The sequence below is a fragment of the Carcharodon carcharias genome, chromosome 2, assembly GCF_017639515.1.
Source record: "Carcharodon carcharias isolate sCarCar2 chromosome 2, sCarCar2.pri, whole genome shotgun sequence".
NCBI lineage: Eukaryota > Metazoa > Chordata > Chondrichthyes > Lamniformes > Lamnidae > Carcharodon > Carcharodon carcharias.
The window spans coordinates 208406577-208429826 of record NC_054468.1 but is presented as its reverse complement, the minus strand read 5'-3'; the positions used below and the strand labels follow the sequence as shown (position 1 = coordinate 208429826).

Genomic DNA, 23250 nt, shown 5'->3' with positions numbered 1-23250 from the left:
GTTTAACCAATTTATTGGGGTTCTTTGAAGAAGTAACAGGTGCTGTGGATAAAGGGGAACTGGTGGATGTATTATACTTAGCTTTTCAGGAGGCATTTGATAAAGTGCCTCATCAAAGTTGATTGCGAAAGTTCATGGTGTAGGGGGCAACATATGGATTGAAGATTGGCTAACTAACAGGAAAGAGAGAGTAGGCATAAATGGGTCATTTTCAGGTTAGCAGTGAGAAAGAAAAATCACCTAAAGGGTTAAATTATAAAGGGAAGCAAGAACAGAAAAATAAGAAAAACAAGCCTGGATACGTGAAATGACCTGAGATCAAAGGTTAAGCAAAGAGTAGATAAAAAGGATACATGACACAATAAACACAAACAGATGTTGTCTCATGGAATGAACAGTACATAGTTAGAAGAGATAAGGGATGATCAAGAAATTGCATAGGCAAGCAAAATCAATTAGCTAACATAGATAAAATTATAAGAGAATAAAGAAGGGCAAGTTAATAAGATCACTCAAGTTAATAAGAACACTGTGTAAATATGCTGGAGTCACGTAATTGTACTGTATAAATACTGCTTGTTGAACACTGTAACTTCAAGCAGATCTAGATGATCTTTCCCAATGGCCATTGTACGGTTCAGCACTTAATAAATTGTACTCTTTCCTGAAGTAACCTGCATTTGCTGTATTTATTCTTTGACAGCAAACTTGGTGCCGTGACTCGGATGATTATGCCACTCTAAGGGAAGTCGCTGCGAAGACGGGGTTGCAGGGACTGCAGCCAAAGCGAAAGTCTTGAGGGGGCTCCCCAAGGAGGGGCAACGTCATCCGATCCTAGAGGTATTGCAGGTTGCAACGGGAATGAACCAGGAGTACAGGTAAGGCAACCCTGGTGGTTGGTCTAAGGAAAACTAGCTAGTGGGAATAAACATTATCGCCACTTTAAGGGAAGTCGCTTCGAAGACGAGGTTGCAGGGACTGCAGCCAAAGCAAAAGTCTTGAGGGCGCTCCCCAAGGAGGGGCAACATCAGACTTCAAGGAAGGAAGTCAGGATACTCGAGTAGGAGAGCTCTGCGCGAAGGATCGCAATGTATGTATACATAGCTATTTGGATAATGTAAGACTAGTCAAAGATTAAGCAAGATTGAAATGGGAGGGACTGCATCCATTACTCCAGTGCCTCCCAAGGGAATGACGGCTTATTACATGTACCAAAATTATGGTACAAATACTTGCAAATTTTTGAAAAAATGGAATTGGATAACTAGAGATGATCCCAAGAAGCATTCCCAATGGAAGGCACTTGGGATATGGATAAATTAGTACCTTTAAGAAAAGCGCTGGAGGGTGGAGGCAGTAAAGTTAAACCAGACCAATGGGACGCTTATTATGAATGGTACCAAGAAGCCAGTAAAAGACAGGCAGACTCCAGAGTTAGAGGACTCCAAGACTTACATAATAAGCTCCTGAAAGAAGTAAACACCTTGAAAGAAGCTAATAAAGTTAACAGTGCAGAGGTGCCTTCAGCACCTTTGTATTTCCATGTTAAAACCTAAGGAAGACGATAATTCCTCCACAAAATCGGACATGGTGGATTGGATGGCCAATGAATTCCCACCTCCCTTTCATTGAGATGAGCAGGGAGTGGCTCGTTCATCCAGTCCAGCTAGTTCTGAGCCAAGCAGCTTGGAAGGAAGTCCCGCTCCCTTACAGGTCTGGCACCACCCCCCTTTTCTTCTTTGCAGACAAGACAACAAAGGAAAAATTCAAGAAGCAGACCTGCTCATCAGCTTCCCCTCAGACAGTTGCCAGGGGCAAATGGCAAACTGGTAACAGTCCATGCCCCATGGACCCCAGAGAATTTGAGAAATTTGGCTAAGGATGTTCCCCCTATAAGAGAACAGCCAAAGAAATTTACTGAAGAACTTCTAACAGTAATGCAGTGTTATAATCCCAATTGGTCGGATATGCTGCAATTGATGAGAGTGATAGTACCCAGCGAGGTACAGAAAATGCTGCTCGAGGCAGCCCAGTGGCCCGAAGATGATCCAGGTCACACTGAAGCCCTGGACGACTTTAAGGGATGACTTTAAGGGACGACTGATTGATGCAGTACGTGTAGTATGCCCCAAAAAGGCTGATTGGTCCAAAATCCAAAATTGTAAGCAGGAAAAGAATGAATCTCCTGCAGATTTTTTACAGTGAATAATTAGAATCTTTGAATCTCACTCTGGGATCACCAAGCCCAGAGATATGGCCCCAGAGGGGGTTGCAGCCGCCTTTGTGGGAGGGCTTTTGTCCAAACTCCAAAATCAGCTCAAGAGCATTTGTATAGGGTGGCAAACCAAAACCATCACAGAGCTAGTAGCTGCTGCCTCACACTGCCAAAGCTGCCTAGAACAAAGGAAAGAACAATTGGAGGGAAGATTGATTGCTCTGCAACTTGGCCAATTGCAAGGAAACAATTTTGGGGAAAGAGGTAGGGGCAGAGGGAAAGAACGGGAGAGGATGCAGGCAACCCAAGGAAGGGGTACCTGCTTTAACTGTGGAGAAATAGGACAGACTACAACATCCCTGATTTATTACCAGATCTAATTGCCTTGCAGGATTCTGCACTGGTTAAAGAACATCGGTCCTGGGTCCAAGAGGGCTGCAGTAAGGGCCCTGGTGCCCTCTGGCGTTTTACAGATGGCAAGCCTGTAGCCCCCAGGCAAATGCTACCCTACTTAGCAAAAATTGCTCACGAGGTAACACACGTGAGCAAAGGGGGGATGAAAGAGGCCATACGAGAAACCTGGTATGCCCCTGGATTTGCCCAAGCAGTGACATCTCTTTACCAAAGATGTGCCATCTGCCAAAAAATATAATATTGGCAGGAGCGTACCAACACAACCCGCTATTAAACAGAGACCTGCAGGACCATTTGTAAATAAAGAAGTGGATTTTATACAATTACCTAAATCATTAGGATGCGAGTATGTGATAGTAAAAGTAGATACTTTTTCTAAATGGATTGAAGCTTTCCCTTCACGTAAGGCTGACGCTATGACAGTAGCGAAAATACTGATTAAGCAAATAATCTGCAGATTTGGCCTACCATAAAGTATAGACAGTGACAGTGGAAAACACTTAACAGGAAAAATTATGCAAGAGATATGTAAGGCTTTGGGTATTAAACAAAACCTGCATTGCCCCCACCACCCACAAGCATTTGGAATAGTGGAAAGAAACAATGGCACACTAAAGAATAAATTGGCCAAACTTTGTGAGTAAACTGGCATAAAATGGCCAGAAGTTTTGCCCATAGCTCTAATGAGTATGCATTCTATACCACACTCAGAGGTGAAATTGAACACAAATGAAATAATAATGGGCAGCCCTATGAGGGTAGGATTTAACCCCACCTGGCTAACCAAACCCTTTGATTTACGTGAGTCAGATGATAAATGGATACGGTATTGTCAAGCATTAACCAAACAATTGAGATCCATTCATGCACTGGTAAAAGACATAAAAGAAATCAGGAGACTTCCAGTGCCATATGCTAAAACCAGGCGAGTGGGTCCTTGGGAAGGTTCACAAAAGAAAGGATTCCCTTAAAACCAGATGGGAAGGGCCTTATTAGATCCTACTGACCACCAGAACAGCGGTAAAGTGTGAAGGAAGAACCTCTTGGATTTACGCCTCCCACTGTAAAAGGATCCTGGTGCCCGAAGATGTATAAAGGACTGAGCTTGATCCTGGCCTTCGTGGCCCTCTGTGGAGGCTCCATAGTTGCCACCACCTGGCCGTGCGCAGGAAACGGAACATACGCTATTGAACTGGTCTTTAAGGATCAGGTACAGTGCAATCACCCAGATGCCATCCTGTGGCATCTGACCATGTACCATTGCCACACAATAATGTTTGAACAAACTCAAGAAAATTTGTCAAGCGTTGAACCACAAGGAATTCGCTATTTCTCTTGTGGAAATGATAGATGTAAGGTAAAATTTGATTGTACAACACTTCTGTATAACCGTATACGAACACATTGAGAGATAATGAGTGACTTTAGTATTAATCAGGCCGTTTTGCTAATGTCTAAAACCGGTAATGATGGTTCTTGCAGGGATAATAAGATCAATTATAATGATGATACCCACAAACCAGTACTGGTGTACTGTGGGAAAGGAAATTTTAGCGTCAAATGTTTAGAATCAGGAAAACATATAGAAATGAGTGAGGTTCTTTCTCTCAGTACAAGTTAAGGCTAGTAAGATTAATATAACTATGTCTACTAATAATGCAGGAATGTTGTGTGATGAAAAAAGGCCAGGAGACAAAGGAGTGATAAAAGGGGAAAGAGTCATGTCCACAACTTGCAAAGGACAAGATCCTAGCTTGATCCTTAAGTGCAGCGAACAGAAAAATTCCAATAGTAACAATAATAGACAGGAGCGGAAGTTACAATTTAATATTTGTGAAGGACCCAAAATAGCTATAGGTATAGGAAAAAGGGGCACTGGTAGGCTAGTAATAGAAAGCAAGACACTGATAATAATTATAGAGCTACCGCTACAACCAATAACATGTAGGTATAGAACAGGGAAATGATTGCAAACTATATACTCCTAAAAACGCAAGCCCCACTTCGGGCTTCGCCCTTACCAATAGCTATCAGTGTTAAAGACAAAGCAGATGATTTTATACTTGTAACAGGACAAAAATAAATTTAAAGTCAGACCCTTGTGGGCCATGTCAAACAACTGGCATGAATAAGAGGATCGATTGCAGTATAAACAATCAGATTCGGGGACAGGTGGGAGGAGGATATGTCTTGAGCTGTACAGACTGGATAATAAGATGGACCATTAGGTCTGGCCTTACGACCCCATAACCCCTCTCAACCAACACAACGATACCCAAAACAGCTGGTACCCCAACCCCACTTCAAGATATTACTAAAAAATTGTCAACCAGGCACCCCCAGAATGCCTCAAGAATGGGTCAGAAGTAATACCACTAAACACAGGGCTAGTAATAATCCCAGAAAAGGAAGGAGTGATTATTGTGCCAGGATACACCCATGTGAAAGTAACAGTAAATCTGACGAGCCTAAATATGCCAGAATGGTGCCCTAATGGGCTGAGAAACCTGCATACCAAACTGTTAAGGGAGGAAGTTAACCAAACAGGGTTGAAACTAGAAGTTGAAAAGGAGCAATTGGTGAGCGCTACCACTGTAAACCCTACTCAGAAACAATGCAAAAGGAGGATATGGAAAAAAAAAGACGAGAAAGGAGAGGGATCTTGGAAGTTGCAGGAATAGATTATGCGGCAGGAACTGCCACAATAAATAACTTAGATATAGGAACTCTACAAATGGAAATTGACAAACTAAAGGCCCACATGAAGCAGATAGCCCAGGAAGGGTATAATGATCAGGAAGACACAGCCCAGACTAGTGAACAGCTGACTGTCCTTATCCAGGAAGGTTTGAAACACCTGAAACCAGTAACTAACACGATAAATGCCCTGATTGACAGAGAAGAGGGTGAAGAAAAGAATGAAACAAGGGATGCTGTATGCACCTTATACGGGTCTTGGGTTCTGGCCCAAGAAGATAAAAACTTGTTGCAGCTTAAAAATCACCAGGTGCCAGATTGAATAGGGGAAGAGACTTTACGAAAATGGGCGCAAGGGTCAGCCCTAGCAAATGTTGATGTCCGAGACATCTCTCTAGCCACCCGCATCCCCCACCTTAAGAGCAGGAACAAAAAGGAGGAAACAATAATCCTGGGTATGGTTCTACACATACCTAAAACCAAAGATGATATGTTGAGATCCCAACTATATTGGGTTGAAAACGTGGGCTGGGTAAAGGAAAGGGTGTGGTTGACAGTCCCAGAAGCCCCAAAGTGGGCAGTGATAATGAATAACTCAATGAAAGGATTGCAACGGGAACAATGTCATCAGATGGACAATATCTGGTTGTGTCCAGACTATGCCACCATAAATGAAGGGACGTGCGGTTTAAACCATTGGAATAATTGTTTGATATATGTTAACCTGACTAAGCATAATGGCTTATATTTCGGAAAAATATACAATGCAACCCACTATTATGTTGTAACCACTAAACCTAACTCACACTATACGGGACAAGGTCTGCACCTTGCCAGACTATAAGGTAATAATTAAAAACCCTAAAGAGCAGGTAGTCTTTGGAACTGACACCCTGGAACCTATACCAAAGGACACTAAACTACAAGTTGATGCAACAATACAGCGCACGGACAATGATAACACAATACCTGAGTTTGCACCTCCTGTTTTGCCTACACTCCCTCCAATCAGAGCTGATTGGGAGCAACTGATAAAAGAAACACGCAACATAATTCACAAATGGAAAACCATCGAACAGAAGATTCGGACTGATCAAGACATGGCTAATGAACTATTGAAGGAGAACTCTGTTGTGTCACAAATTTGGAATTGGGGTATGAATGTAAATGTACATCCACGGCTGAAAATTCTCTCCCATGTCCTGGTTATTATTCAGGCTTTGATAATTGTAATCCTGATTATTTTAGCCTGCCAGCTTAGAAGGAGGATCAACAAGTGGGAAAAGGACAAATATAGGAGGGAAAAGGCACTACTGGGAAGGGACTAATGGGATTGTGCTACAAAGCACAAAAGGGGGGACTGAGAAAGAAAAATCACCTAAAGGGTTAAATTATAAAGGGAAGCAAGAACAGAAAAATAAGAAGAACAAATCTGGACACATGAAATGACCTGAGATCAAAGGTAGGCAAAGAGTAGATAAAAAGGATACATGACACAATAAACACAAACAGATGTTGTCTCATGGAATGACTAGTGCATAGTTAGAAGAGATAAGGGATGATCAAGAAACTGTATAGGTAAGCAAAATCAATTAGCTAACATAGATAAAATTATAAGGGAATAAAGAAGGGCAAGCTAATAAGATCACTCAAGTTAATAAGATCACTGTGTAAATATGCTGGAGTCACGTAATTGTACTGTATAAATACTGCTTGTTGAACACTGTAACTTCAAGCAGATCTAGATGATCTTTCCCAATGGCCATTGTACGGTTCAGCGCTTAATAAATTGTACTCTTTCCTGAAGTAACCTGCATTTGCTGTATTTGTTCTTTGACAGCAGGATGTGGCGAGTGGTGTGCCACAGAGATCAGTGCTGGGGCCTCAACTCTTTACAATTTATATTTGGATGAAGGGACTGATGGTACGGTTGCTAAATTTGCTGATGACACAAAGATAGGAAGGAAAGTAAGTTGTGAAAAGGACACAAGGAGACAACAACAGGATATAGATAGGGCAAAGACCTGACAAATGGAGTATAACGTGGGAAAATGTGAGGCTGTCCATTTTGGCAGGACAAATAAAAAATAAGCATATTATCTAAATGGTGAGAGATTGCAGAGCACTGAGATGCAGAGGGATCCAGGTGTACTAGTGCATGAATCATAAAAGGTTTATGCAGGTGCAGCGAGTAATTAGCAAAGCTAATATAATCTTATCATTTATTGCAAGGGGAATTGAATAGAAGAATAGGGAGGTTATGCTTCAATTCTACAGGGCAATGGTGAGACCACATCTGGATTATTATGTACAGTTTTGGTCTCCTTATTTAAGGAAAGATGTAAATGCATTGGAAGCAGTTCAGAGATGGTTTACTAGATTAATACCTAGAATGAGTGGGTTGTCTTATGAGAAAAGGCTGGACAGGCTTGTATCCACTGGAGCTTAGAGGAGTAAGAGATGACTTGATTGAAAGATATAAGACCCTGAGGGGACTTAACAGGGTGGATATGGAAAGGATGTTTCCCCCTGTGGGAGAATTTAGAACGAGGGGCCACTGTTTAAAAATAAGGAGTCACCCATTTAAGAGAGATATAAGGAAATTTTGTAGGGGAGCCAATAGCATAGTGGTATTGTAGTGGTGTGGTAGTGGTACTGTTGCTGGTCTAGTGATACAGAAACCCAGGGTAATGCTCTGGGGACCCGGGTTCGAATCCTGCCACAGCAGATGGTGGAATTTGAATTCAATAAAAATCTGGAATTTAGAAGTCTAATGACGACCACAAAACCATTGTCGATTGTTATAAAAACCCAACTGGTTCAACTAATGTCTTTTAGGGGAGGAAATCTGCCATTCTTACCTGGCCTACATGTGACTCCAGGCCCACAGTAATGTGGTTGACTCTTAATGCCCTCTGAAATGGCCTAGCAAGCTATTCAGTTGTATCAAACTGCTACAAAGTATCAAAAAAGGAATGAAACCAGGAGGACCACCTGGCATCAATCAACGCATCAGAAACGACAATGGCAAACTCAGCCCTGTCAACCCTGCAAAGTCCTCCTTACTAACATCTGGGGGTTAGTGCCAAAATTGGGAGAGCTGTCTTACAGGCTAGTCAAGCAACAGCCTGACATAGTCACCCTCACAGAATCATATTTTACAGATCATGTCCTAGACACCACCATCACCATCCCTGGGTATGCCCTGTCCCCCTGGCAGGACAGACCCAGCAGAGGTGGCGCACAGTGGTATACAGTCGGGAGGGGGTTGCCCTGAGAGTCCTCAATATCAACTCCAGACCCCATCTCGTATCATGGCATCAGGTCAAACATGGGCAAGGAAACCTCCTCTGCTGAATATCACGTAATGCCCTCCCTCAGCTGATGAATCAGTGCTCCTCCATGTTGAACACCACTTGGAAGCATTGAGGGTGGCAAGGGCGCAGAATTTACTCTGGGTGGGGAACTTCAATGTCCATCACCAAGAGTGGCTCAGTTGCATCACTACTGACCGAGATGGCCGAGTCCTAAAGGACACAGCTGCTAGACCGGGTCTGCGGCAGGTGATGAGGGAACCAACAAGAGGGAAAAACATACTTGACCTCATCCTCACCAACCTGCCTGCCACAGATGCATCTATCCATGATAGTATCGGTAAGAGTGGCCACCACACAGTCGTTGTGGAGGTGAAGTCCCACATTCACATTGAGGATACCCTCCATCGTGTTGTGTGGCACCACCACCATGCTAAATGGGATAGATTTCGATCAGATCTAGCTGCTCAAGACAGGGCATCCATGAGGCGCTGTAGGCCATTAGCAGCAGCACAATTGTACTCGAACACAGTCTGTAACCACATGGCCCAGCATATCCCCCACTCTACCATTATCATCAAGCCAGGGGATCAACCTGTTCAATGAAAATTGCAGGAGGGCATGCCAGGAACAGCACCAGGCATACCTAAAAATGAGATGTCAACCTGGTGAAGCTATATTTACATGCCAAACAACAGAAGCAGCAAGTGATAGACAGAGCTAAGTGATCACACAACCAACAGATCAGGTCCAAGCTCTGAAGTCCTGCCACATCCAGTCGTGAATGGTGGTGGACAATTAAACAACTCACTAGAGGAGGAGACTCCAAAAATATCTCCATCCTCAATGATGGGGGAGCCCAGCACAGCAGTGCAAAAGATAAGGCTGAAACATTTGCCTCAGAGGTGCCTCAGGGAGATTAAAGTTTTTAAAAGCTAAATACAGAAAAGGAAATATTATTATTATTATAAGACATGTCCCCTCACATGAGCTGGGACATGTCAATGAAACTTAAAAAAAAATGTTATTGAATTTTAAAACTCTTCATGAAACCTCATCCCACCCTTGAAAAATGCAAAGGCCGCCTGGGCTCTTAAGGTTGGATGGGCAGCTCATTTAACTATTTTAATTAGTTTTTAACAGGCCGTAATAGGCCTTTGACAGTTCGGCGGGCACACGGCCGACTCGGCTACGCGCCCACCGAACTGAAAATCTAAATGATGCGCAGTGATGTCGGGATGCTTGCCCGACATCACCGCGTGGCATTTTACGTGTCGGTGAGCAGGACCCGTCCCCACTCGCCAACTGGAAAATTCTTCCCATTATGTCCTACCCTCTAGAATTCTCACTCATATAATCTACACCATCTTGCTACTTTTCTCCCTGATTTCAGCCATTTCCTAAAAACTTAACTGTTACAAATATGAAGTTTATAAGTGTGTTACATTTTGGGACTGTCCGTTTAAGTTAAAACAAAATGGAGGAATGAAGGGGTTGAAGGGAATGAAGCCTGAGTGGCTTGGTTGCTACAGGATGAGACCCAAATTGACACATTGAGAAGAAAGTGCAAGGATATCTGCAATGATTTTGGGTAGACTGTCAGTCTCCAAGGGCAAAATTGTATGACCTCTCCTACCAGCAGGATTTTCTGGTCCCACGGAAGTCAAAGGACTTTTGAACAGCTCAGCGCATATTATGGCCCTGCCCCCGCCATGATGGGACCGTAAAATTCTGATCCAAGTCTCACAGGGAGGTGTTAGGGATGTCAAGTTTTGTAAACAGTTACACTTTAAACTGTCTATTTAATTTCAAGATAGAATGGAGTTAGGGGTCTAAAGGGTAGCTAATTAACATTTCTATCTGGAGACCAGGACGATGCAATTCATGTTTCCACGGAGATGGACTTTGAAATGGGAAAAGTCCAGAGCAAGCTATTGGGGTCACAGGGGTTTACTTAAGATATCCCTGAACATGAGGGAGGGAGGGAAAGAGAGAGAAAGAGAGAGCAAGTGGGCGAGTGCAAGAGAGCGAGAGAGAAAGAAAGAGACAGAGAGTAGGAAGTCTCTACTGTTCACCATGCAGAATGTGGGTGGGACCTTAAGCTCGGATTGAAGTAACCAAGTTCGTGAAGGTTTAAATGAGGCTGGAGGATTCACATAGTTTTGGCTGGAAGGATGAATCTCCAGAGTAAACCTCACCCTGAGAGTAGCTTTGGACTAGTTCCTGGAGAATGAAGTGTTCATTTAAGGGACAGAGTAAAGTATAACCATGGAGCGTGATTTTTGGTTGTATTAGAAGTTAAATGGAGGAATTTTCTGTAGTCGACATTTAAATTGCCTACAATAGTGTTTAGTCAATGTTGCTTTTAGTTTGTTACAGTATAAGTCTTAAAACATGAAATCTGGTTGTGTAATCCTTCCAGTCAGTCACCGGAAATTCAAATATCTTTTTAAAAGTTACCATCTCTATGGGGATCATAACAAATTGGAGGTTCTTGCAGGATTTCAAATCCACAGCCAAGACAAGTACACAAGAATTTGCTAGAGTTTAGACAAATAAGATTTCACAGTGACTTTTGCTGCATTCAATCAAAAGTTAACATGGCTTTGCCTATTGTGAAGTGTTACGCAAAAGGGAGGACGTATCTTTGAGTGCCTTGCAACAGTTAACAAAGGTTAATTTGAAAGTGATAGCAAAAAAGTTGGAAACATTTAAAAATGGGAACTAAAAAGGCAGAAATTATTGAAGTATTGGCTCAACATCTGAACCTTGAGAAAGGAAAGACAAGTCCAGATAAAATGCAGGTTGAGTTAGCCTGGATTCAGGTGGAAATAAAGCAAATAGAATTTGAGAAGAGAAATTAAAAAACTTGAATTCGAAAGAGAAGGAAAAGAGAAAAAGGGAAATACAAAAACTTGAAGTAGAATTCCAAAGAGCAAAGGAAAGACTTGAATTGCAAAGAGAAAGGGGAGCCAGAAAAATTTAACTGGACAGAGAAAGCCTTCCATTACGCAATTACATGAACAGGGAGCAGCAAGGAAACTTAACAATGAGTCAGCTTTAACTCCTGGGCTTGATTTGGTAAGCAATATTCGCTTAGTGCCTAACATCAATGAAGAAGGAGTTGAAATGTATTTTGTATCATTTGAGAAAATTGCTGCAAAGTTACAATAGTCAAGGGAAATTTGGGCCATTTTATTACAAAGTGCTTTGGTAGGGAAAACGTTGGAGATTTATTCAACACTTTCGGATGAACAGTCTGCAGATTATGATACAGTTAAGACTACTGTACTTAATGTACACAAGTTAGTTTCAGAAGCTTACAAACAAATGCATAGACATCTGAGGAAGAGACAGAATCAGACTTTTGTAGAATTTGCTAGAGAAAAATATATAGTATTTGATAGATGATACAGTGCTAGAAGCTTGAGCAAGATTTTGAAAACCTTAGAGAAATGTTGTTAATGGAAGAATTTAAAAACAGTATCCCTTTAGAAATAAGGTCGCACCTAGAAGACCATAAAGTTTCTAAAATAAGAGAAGCTGCAGTTTTAGCTCATGCTTACAAGCTATCTCATAAACACATAAGTGGCAGTAAACCTTTGTTTGCATACCCACAGAGCAGTTGGAGAAAGAAGTAATGGTGAACAGAACACTAATTACAATGAAGGGGGTAGTAGAAATGAGAAGACAAATGCTCCTCAGAGTAGTAAAAAAGACAGTGCAGGAGATAAGTATGATTCGAGGGGACCAACATGTTATTTTTGCCATAGGAGAGGGCATGTAAAAGCAGATGGCTGCAAATTAAAAGCTAAGATGATGATATTTGTAGGCATGTCGCATGTTTTTCCAGAAAATCTTTTACCAGCGAGTGAAGCTTGTAACAAACCAACCACATGTGATGTATTTACAGTGGATGATGGCCTCACTCATTCCTAACTCTGTAATCTGCTCCGGCCTGACAACCCTCCAAGATATCTGCATTCCTCTAATTCTGGCCTCTTAAGCATCCCAAATTTTATTCGCTCCGCCATTAGTGGCAGCACCACCTTCAGTGGCTAGACCCTAAACTCTGAAATATTTTCCCTACACCGCTCCAGTTCTCCTCTAAGACACTCCTTAAAACATACCTCTTTGACCAAGTTTTTGGTCATCTGACCTAATATCTCCTTAAGTGGCTTGGTGTCATATTATAACTTATAATGTTCCTGAGAAGTGCCTTGGGTCATTTTGTTACAAAGTGTTGTTGTTGAGATAAGATAATACTTATTATGATAAACTGAAGAACTGTAAGAACAAATCCTTTGAGTTAGTTGAACTCAGTTAGGATAGTAGTGAGCACATTAATATCTTGATGAAGGGAAAAATCAGAATTTCCAGATCTGAACACTGAACTGTGATCCAAACTGACAAGTATGTGAGAAGAAAGAATAAGGCTTGGCTGTCTTATTCCCAAAATTGAACACTTTTCAAAAATTTACTGGGTGCATACACATGTGGGCAACATCTACCTTGACTTAGATAGTCAAGAGCGGCCAGCATTTGTGGAGCTGTATCCTAATCCAAGTGAACAGTCTTCAAAAGTGGAAGGATAAATCTGAAGTGCAAAATTGAAAGTTATGACTTTTAAGTCACACTTCCTCTTCCCAGAGTGCCTATAATCTCCATATTTATACCAATATTAGTAATAATTTACAGCTAGAAATCTGTTTGTGATTTCTTTCTGCTTTATTTCTCCAATTTGCAAAACTGATCAAAAGTGTGATACAATGAGAAGATTGCTTTAAAAAAAAATCAAACAGCATTTAAAATCAACAAGCAATTTTTTCTTTAAGCATTTGCCTAAAATAGGTGCAAGTCTCTGCCCTGTTTGGAGAAATCTATACAAAGTCATGAGAAATGGCACACCACCTGTTTTACATCCAATATGGCCATTATGATTTCACAAACTTTCTGGCCATTTGCTGCTAAACTCCTAATTATTCTTCGATCAGGCTCTATAGAGCAGTAATGATACACAACAAAAACAACCTGGATCTACATAGCACCTTTACCAAAAAAAAATGTTCAACTGTGCTTCAAAGAAGTGTAAATTAAAATGGATGCCGAATTAAAGAAGATGAGGAAGGATGATCAAAAGCTAAGTAAAAGAGATGAGTTTTAAGCAGCGTCTTAAAAAAAGAGAAGTGGGAGATGAAGAGGCAGAGTATATGGTGGAAATTCCAGGGTTTGTGCCTAATATAGCTAAAGACATGGTCAAGAAATGAGATGGAATGCAAAAAGGGTCAGAGTCAGAGGAGTGTGGGGTCAATGGGATATTTTCGTTGCGGGAATTTACGTCGATAGAGGGCACAAGACTTCCAAAGGGTTCAAACACAAAGATGATCATTTTAAATTTGAGGGTTTGGGAGATTAGAATAAAATGTAGGTCAGCTACATGGATGAGTAGGGTTTGCTGAGGTATAGGATATGGCAACAGAGTTTTGGATGAATTGTAGTTTTCAGTGATTGGAAGGTGAGAGGCCAGCCAGGAGGGCACTGAAATAGTTTAGTCTAACTTTGACAAAGGCATAGATGGGGACTTCAAAGGCAATTGGCATAAGGTGAATGGAGGCAGGCAACGTTACAGAAGTAGAAGTCAGCAGGCTTTGTAATATGGGGTTGAAACCTCAGCTCAGATTTGAATAGGACACCAAGATTGGAACCAGCCTGGTTCAACTTGAGACTGGCTGTGGAGGAGAAAGATAGTGGGGAATTTATGGTGGGGGTAGAATTCGATGGTTTCGGTCTCAACTAATGTTTGGCTAGAGAAAACTGTGACTGATCTAAGGCTGCGTGTTGCACATTTTCATAACATTGGCTGTGTAGGAATCGAGAGTTGGTGAGTACATATGTGGAAGATGACCTCATGTATAATATATCAGGCAGCATAGTGGAGAAGACAAGGAAAGAACTTCAGGGGTCTCCAAGTGAATGACACAGAGATGGAAAAAGAATCCATTGGTGGAGATGCTCTAATTACAGTCAGGTAGGTAAGAAACAGCTGAAGGTACTGGCAGAGCAAAGGCTATGGGCCCTGGTAACATTCTTGCAATTGTACTGAAGACTTGTGCTCCAGAACTAGCTATGCCTCTAGCCAAGCTGCTGTTCCAGTACAGCTACAACACTGGCATCTACCTGTCAATGTGGAAAATTGCCCAGTATATCCTGTCCACAAAAAAGGCAGATACAATCCGGCCAATTATTGCCGATCAGTCCCAATCGCAGAAAAGTGATGGAAGGGTCATCGACAGTGCTATCAAGTGGCATTTGCTCAGCAATAACTTGCTCACTGACGCTCAATTCGGGTTCTGCCAGGGCCACCCAGCTATTGACCTCATTAGAATCTTGGTCCAAATATGCACAAAAGAGCTGAACTGAAGAGGTGAGGTGAGAGTGCTGCCCTTGACATCAAGGCAGCATCTGACAAAGTGTGGCAAAAAGGAGCCCAAGTAAGACTGAATTCAGGGGGAAAACTCTCCACTGGTTGGAGTCATACCTAGCACAAATGCAAATGGTTGTGGTTGTTGGAGATCAATCATCTGAGTCCCAGGATATTACTGCAGGAGTTCCTCAGGGTAGTGCCCTAGGGCCAACCATCTTCAGCTGCTTCAGCAATGGCCTACCCACCTTCTTAAGATCAGAAGTGATCTTATGATTACACAATGTTCAGCACCATCTGTGACTCCTCAAAGACTGAAACAGTCTGTGTCCATATGAAGCAAGACTGGAAAACATTCGGGCTTGGAACTATATCGCTGTTCCTTTACTGTTGTTGGGTCAAAATCTTGTTACTCCCTTCCTAACAGCACTGTGGGTGTACCTACACTTCCTGAACTGCTGCAGTTCAAAAGTTGGCCACCTTCACCTTCTCAAGGGCAATTAGGGATGGGCGATAAATGCTGAACTAGCCAGCAATGCCTACATCCCTTGAAAGAATAATTTAAAAAAGAATGAAACTAATTAAAGGTAGACACACTAAACAAAGTAACAGATTAGATGTGTTGGAGGACAATGGTAAGATCGACTATATCAGAAGCTGCGGAAAGATGGAGGAGAGGGTTAAATTACCATGTTCAGTCAGACAAATGTAATTTGTGATTTGGTTACAGCCATTTTGGTGCCTTGGCAGGGACATAATCTGATTTGGAAGATTCAAGCAGGGGAATGCACGAAATATAAACAAGATTTGGGAAGCTACAACTCAATCAAGGGTTTTGGAGAGGAAAGAGAAGTTTGAAATTGGCAGGGTGATTGCAAATATATTTGGAGTCACATCTAGCACAAAGGTTTAAAAAAAAAGTAGTGGGCCATTTCTCATGGCTTTGTACAGGTTTCTCCAAACAGGGCAGAGACTTGCACCTATTTTAGGCAAATGCTTTAAGAAAAAAATTGCTTGTTGATTTTAGATGCTGTTTGATTTTTTTAAAGCAATCTTCTCATTGCAAACACACTTTTGTCAGTTTTGTGAATTGGGGAAATAAATCAGAGAGAAATCATATTAGCCGAAGTTTTCTCTAACTAAACATTAGTTATGATGGAAACCAGCGAATTCTACCCCCACCATAAATTCCCTACTATCTTTCCCCTCCACAGCCAGTCTTAAGTTGAACCAAGCTGCTTCCAATCTTGGTGTCCTATTCAAATCTAAGCTGAATTTTCAACCCCATATCACAAATTCCAAATTCATCATTTGTAATAGATCAAGGGTAGTTTTTTTTGAAAGGAAATGATGATAGCAAGTTTTGAAAGGTAGGGGATCCACCTTAGAAGAAGAAACTATAAACTGTGTCAGATAGTGCAGAGGTCTAAAATGGAAGCCTGATGGTCAGCAGTTCAATGGGAATAGGGTCAAATGATCCGGATGTAGGTCTCATCAATAAGATCATTTCATAGATTTGAAAAAAGAGTATAGGAAAAAAACAGGAGTTGCTTGAAAAAGTAGAAGGTGCTTGAGGAATAAGGAGAAAGAGACTGTAGATAAAAGCAAAATACTGCAGATGCTGGGAATCTGAAACAAAAACAGAAAACGCTGGAAAAATTCAGCAGGTCTAGCAGCATCTGTAGAGAGAGAAACAGAGTTAACATTTTGAGTCCGTGTGACCCTTCTTCACAGTTTTTCCAGCATTTTCTATTTTTGTTTGAGAAAGAGACCGTGTTGTGTCTTGGTATTAGGGGCAATTTGAGAACAGTATGCAAGTGTGCAAATTAGTAGCATCTTCACCTCTGTAAGGTACCCGCATCCAATGACCAAGTGAAAACTTATTCAGTATAGTGAAAAATTGATATATTAAGATAAGAAGTTTGGAATATTTGCATAATTGTGAATGGGCCTCAATGATCTGCTTGTCTGACACTGAACTGATCTACTTGTTGTCAAGTAAAAACTATTGATGTACATTACATATACTTACATATTTTATCATTTTTGAAAAATTCTAAAAGCAGGGAACTGGAACAATGGCTCTGGAACAATTATATAATAATATTGCAAGAGTTGTGATAGAGTTACTAGCTGGAATAAAACATTTTGCTACAGGAAGATTTGTTTTGATCACAATTTTTATTTATTATTAGAATTTAAATATTATGATATTCTCAAGTCTTGCATTTTAATTCGCATTTGAGGATACAAATTGCTTATTTCTTTTAACAATATTGTCCAAAATTCATGCCTGACTTTTATATCTATTGACTTAATACTTTTATTCAGGTACTGATATTACAGCAGTTATCAGGTTCACAGACAAACAAACACAGACTGACAGACAAGATTAATATGGTAGAGAATCCTTACAGATCTCAGTACAATGACAAATGTTATACAAAAGCACACATATAGCAGCGAAAACTACTGTTAAGCTAAAGCAGTCAGTAAGCACAATGGGTCCATGAATGCATTAATCTATCCTCATACTTATTCATTATTTACCTTTTGCCCTGCAATCATCACTCTCTCTCCCAGCTTCAGGCCCAGTGACATCAGTAGTGCCTTGCCTGAGATGTGATCATAGTTTGTCAACATGGCCTTTGATATGTCGCATGTCAGCGGTAATGCATCCAGGAGCATCTGTTTCAGTTCTTTGGCAACTGCTGCTGCCTCTGCCATCTCCAAAGGCATATCCAAAGGGTCAGGAACAATATCGGCTGGCATCTGCCCTTTATCATTCTGTTCAGAAAGAGAAAGGGATTCTTCATAACTATCACCGTAAAGTCATACAGAGATGTCCATCTGAAATACTGAATTTTGCTTACAGCAGATAAAATCACATGTATAATCCACAACTCAGTCACTTCTTTCAAATATAAAACTGGTGTATGGTGCAAAAAATTCTAACAGTATTCCATTTGTCGATGGTTGAGTCAGAGTGACTGTACTGATTATGAACAGTATTCCAAAGTAAAAATTTGCGCGATAATAGGTTAAGGTTGTTCAAGCAGCCCCAAAAGAACCTCTCATTCTCATTTGCCTAATGTGGTTGCATTTACAGAACTTTTCTTGAGGTAGAATGAGAATTTCAAGAATGCATATTAAAATCAGCTATACACAGCACGAGTGCTCATCAAATGAAATATTCTGTCTACTTCATTGCCAGTTTTAGCACTGTACATTTTTCACCACACATCTCTAAAACCTGCCATGAAAATTGTCAGAAAAATGAAAATCAGTGATAACTGGAATTGTGAGAACCATGCCAAAGAATAATGAAGTAAAACACATTGCAGAAATTGATGATTCCCAAAATGAATGTTTGATAAGAGACACACAATTATTAGGAAAGCAGCAATTTTTCAGCCCAAGGACGGTAGCAAGATATCTAAATCTGTGAGCATTAACCATACCACCACAAACTAACTGACATCAGGAGTTACAATACCCCCTTCATCCCAATGAGGGCCAAAATATCTGGAAAAGACAACTCCCACCTTTAAAGTGGTAAAGCATATCAAGGCGCTTTACTGAAGTGTTATCAGACAAAATCTGACACCAAGCTATAAGGTGATAAGCTTGGCCACAATGGTAGGTTGTCATGAAGACAATTAACAATGTTATATAAAGTATATAATGTTATTGGAATTTTTTTATAATAGAGTTTTCGTCTCTGTCTGTGAGTGTGTGCATGTTAATTGGATTGAAGCCAGCTAGTCTGGGTGCTTTGATGTACAGTATCTAAACCTGTAAGGTAGAAGGTACATTTGCATTTTGTTGAATAGAGTATTCAAGAATGGGAGTAAAATCTTGCACCTAGCTAGGAGACACCAAGCAATGTTTATATTACTAATAAAACTGGTACTATGAAAGGGGTTCAAAGGGCCAGGTGATAAAATGAAAATTTACATTCAAAGGGGAAGGCTAAGTATAACAGAAAGGAGTTTTGTGTGTGCAGGTCAGAGGCACGTAATATCCAAGCAGCTGTAAGCCTACAACCATCTGCAAAGGAACCAAATTGAAAGGAACCTCATTTTGAATTTAAATGGTGAAAAATGCTTTGCCTGGTGTCTGTTTAAGTCTATTGGTTATTGTTGCCTTAGTGGCGATTTAATTTGGGAATTTGTTAAAAGTTATGATAGTAGTAATTTGTAGCCAATTGTATGTGTTTAATTTGTTGTAAATTAATAAATGTTTCATTTAATTTGATATAAAAACCTCCCGAGAGCTGATGGTCTTATTCCTGAATTTAGAGCTGCAACTCAAAACATACCAATTGAAAATATAGGCTATGACAGTTGTTTAAAGTTTCTCTCTGGAATTTTAAATAACTCAGCCTTTACCACCTGCTGTGTCATAACATAGGTATTAAGGAATGTCTTAAAGAAAGTGAGAGAGATAAAGCAGCAGAGATATTTAGCCATGGAATTCCATAGCTTCGAATGTGCAACTTGAGCAGCTGCACATGATACTGAATTATAATGTGTTACAATTATGAGGTATCTTGTCGAGGTGATAGGGGTCTCAGCACTAGCTGGAAAGCCAACAAAACCCCCACGCAGACTTTTGTGAGAAGGCCCACTGCATCTCATGCCACCCAGAAACATAACAAGCCAGCAGAGGGCCTTCCTCCAGGATTAAGGACTCTGGGGCAGAAGTCCCGCCTGCCAAGAGCTGCCAGCCAATCAGAGGCCAACAGCTCTTCTGTACTCAGCAGTCCCACTGGGGAGGAAGTGGCTGCTATGAGTACTACACTCACCCGAGGACTAGGATCGAGGAGCAACCCAGGATCATGTGAGTGATGGCAAGAAAGGGGTCCCAGGTGGGGGTCATGGGTCAGCAGCAAAGGCAGGAGAGTGGCTCTCATCGGGCCACCCTTTCCCAATGCCAGTTTTCTCAATCAGGCACTGACTGGCTTTGAATGAGGGACCACATCTCATACGCAACCCCTCCCACCCTGCCCCACAGGCCCCAGGAGCTCACAAGCAAGCACACTAGGATTTTCTTGTTGTGCTCCCTGCACGGCCTGCACCCACCCATCATTGGATTAATATCAGTGGCAGCAGGATGAGGCTTTTAAATGGGCATTAATTGCCTGTTTAAAGGTCTCAATTAATGATGGGGTGAGAAGGCCATCCATGGGTCTTCCCAACCCAGACTTAATTGGGGTGGAGGCAAGAAGGAGACACGGTCACCACCCACCATCCTCCCACCTAATTAAATGCCCTCTGCTACCAAACTTGGGGAGGGCACAAGATTCTGCCCAAAGTTTATAAGGCTATTGTGTTTTGAGGCTGTGTCTTTAAATTTAGAGTAAATGAAGGGGTCATGTAACCTGTGCTGAAGTCTGCCTGAATATTAGGTCTGGTTGATGGGACTGCTAAAGATTAAAGGAAGCCCTAGATTGTTTTGCTGAGAAAAGGGTGCAAGGTATTCAAGCTTGCAGACAATGGTGAAGGTAACTTTGATGCCAGTGGACAAACTGCGAGTCTCCAAGTCTCAGAAAAGTGTTGAGAATGTCGGGTTGTAAATAGTTGTGCTTTAAACATTTAGTTACAAGATGAATGAGAGTTGGGTTCTCAAGGATAAATAATCAGAATCTTTACCTGGGCACACGGCTCATGTGATTCACATTTCCATGGTGATGGGCTTTGAGATGGGAAGGGTACAAAGGAAGCCATTATGACTTCGGATTACAGGTTTTCCTAAAATATCACTGAATATCACAGACAGGTTAGCTTGCCAGGATCTGGGTGAGAGAGAGAGCAGCTAGACATCAAAAGTCTCTATGGCTCACCATGCCGAAATGTGGGTGCATGCTCACACTAAGTTTGAAAAGACCAAGTTCAGGAGGAGTTAAAACAAAGCTGGAAGATCTGCTTAGCTTGTACTAGAGGGAGGATCTCCAGTAATACTCTCACTGTGAAGGACAATTCTGATGTTAGAAGTTACCAGGCTGAGAAAGGAAAAGAACAGAAGTAAATCCTTGAGAGCTAAGAATCGTTTTGGACTGATTCGGGGAGAATTGAACATCTACTTAAAGGACAGTGTAATGTATAATGAAGTGTGTATTTTCGGTTGTGCTAAAAATTCCATTCTGTGATTTAAAGAATAAGTTGCCTACAAAGATGGTGTTTAGTCAATAGTGTGTTTCGTCTTTTGTTATAGTAAACAGCTTAAAATGTGAAATCTTATTGTATCATCATTTCAGCTATTAGGCAAACATTCAAATTTATTTTTTAAAAGTTAACGATATCTCTGGAGAAACAAATGGCAAGAGATCAATAAGTGATAAACATCAGAAATGATCATCTAGGAGGCAGACAACTCATTAACATTGCTACAAGAGATCTACTACTGTAGTAGTATTAAAAAAAACATAAATACATAATGAATAGGAGCAGGAGTAGGCCATTTGGCCCCTCAAACCTGCCCTGCCATTCAATAAGATCATGGCTCATCTGCCCCAGGCCTCAACTCCTCTTTTGTGCCAGCACCTCAGAGCCCTCAACTCCCCGATATTTCAAAAATCTATCTTCCTCTTCTTTAAATACTTTCAGTGAACTAGCCTCTACAGCTCTCTGGGGTAGAGAATTCCAGATATTCACTACCCTCTGAGAGAAGAAATTCCATTGCATCTTAGTTTTAAATGAGTGTCCCCTTATTCTGTAACGATGTCCCTTAGATTGAGATTCCTCCACTAATTGAGACATCTTCTCAACGTCTACCATGTCAAGCCCCCTCAGGATCTATCAATAAAATCACCCCTCATTTGTCTAAACTCTAATGAATAAAGACCTAACCTGTTTAGCCATTTCTTGATAAGTCAACCCCTTCATCCCAGGAATCACCCTAGTAAATCTCTTTTGAACAGCCTCCAATGCCAATATATCCTTTCTTAAATATGGGGACCAAAACTGTACACAGTACTTCAGATGCAGCCTCACCAACACCCTGTACAGTTGTAACAAGACTTCCCTACTTTTATACTCAAATCCCCTAGCAATACAGGCCAAAATTCCATTTGCCTTCATAATTACTTGCTGCACCTGCAGGCTCGCTTTTTGTGTTTCATGCACAAGACACCCAGATCCCTCTGTGCTGCACTTTTTTGGAGTCTCTCTACATTTAAATAATAGTCTGCCTTTTGATTTTTCCAATCAAAGTGCATGACCTCACACCTTCCTACATTAAACTCCATCTGCCAACTTTTTGTCCATTCACTCAACCTGTCTATATCCCCTTGCAGATTCCTCATGTCCTCATCACAACATGCCCTCCCATCTACTTTTGTATCGTCAGCAAATTTGGATACATTACACTCTGCCCCCTCCTCCAAGTTATTAATATAGATAGTAAATAATTGAGGCCCTGGGACTGATCCTTGTGGCACTCCACTAGTTACATATTTGCACTCTGAAAAAGACCCATTAATTCTGACTCTCTGTCTTCTGTGTGTTCCTTTAAATCATTGAGTGTATGCAGTCATGACAAAAAAAATTAAAGGGCTCGTGCACTTAAATAAATTACCCATGCATTACAAAATAAAATTGGGGGTTGAAATTGACAGTAAGCCTCTTATGCATGCCACCTATAAGGGTCCTATATGAAATAAATTGGGAAATCTCAAACTGATTTCCCACAGATCAGCATTACTCGGAAATTTTTCTGCGGAAACTTTTGGGTTACTGCATAGCTGCACATCTTAAAAGGGACATTACTTGCAGCCCGTGGCCTGGATTCAAAACCCAAATCTCAAAAGCGATGGGATTATTTACTAACCTCTGAACAGCCTATGAAACAAATACTTGGGTGCAATTCTTCTTGGGAGTTAGCACAAAACGTGCGATCATGGAACAGCAGCCTGATTTACACCTGCCCAAGTTTCTTTTCCAGCAAGCAGAGTGCTGCTAATTTGCTACTCACCCCCACTTTGTACCACTGTCGAAGATGAATTACAGCATTAATTATTATTTTTTGTTCACCCATGGAATGTAGGGATGACTGGCAAGATCAGCATTTATTGAACAGAGTAGCTTGCCAGATTGCATTGTTGTGGGCCAGGTAAGGACAGAAGTTTTCTTCCCTAAAATACATTAGCAAACCAGATGGGCTTTTACGACAATCCAATAGTCTCATAC

At 41.1% G+C, this 23250-nt stretch overlaps 1 protein-coding gene across 6 annotated transcripts in view; it reads right to left on the bottom strand.

Moving 5' to 3' along the window:
- Positions 1-23250, bottom strand: part of LOC121289819 (CAP-Gly domain-containing linker protein 4-like) — a 362767-nt gene that overhangs the window by 186409 nt on the left and 153108 nt on the right. For all 6 annotated transcript variants that reach the window (XM_041209695.1, XM_041209713.1, XM_041209721.1 and 3 more), the window contains one exon: positions 17612-17848. In XM_041209695.1, the coding sequence (XP_041065629.1) occupies positions 17612-17848 (237 nt within the window). The remainder of the gene's footprint in view (positions 1-17611; positions 17849-23250) is intronic.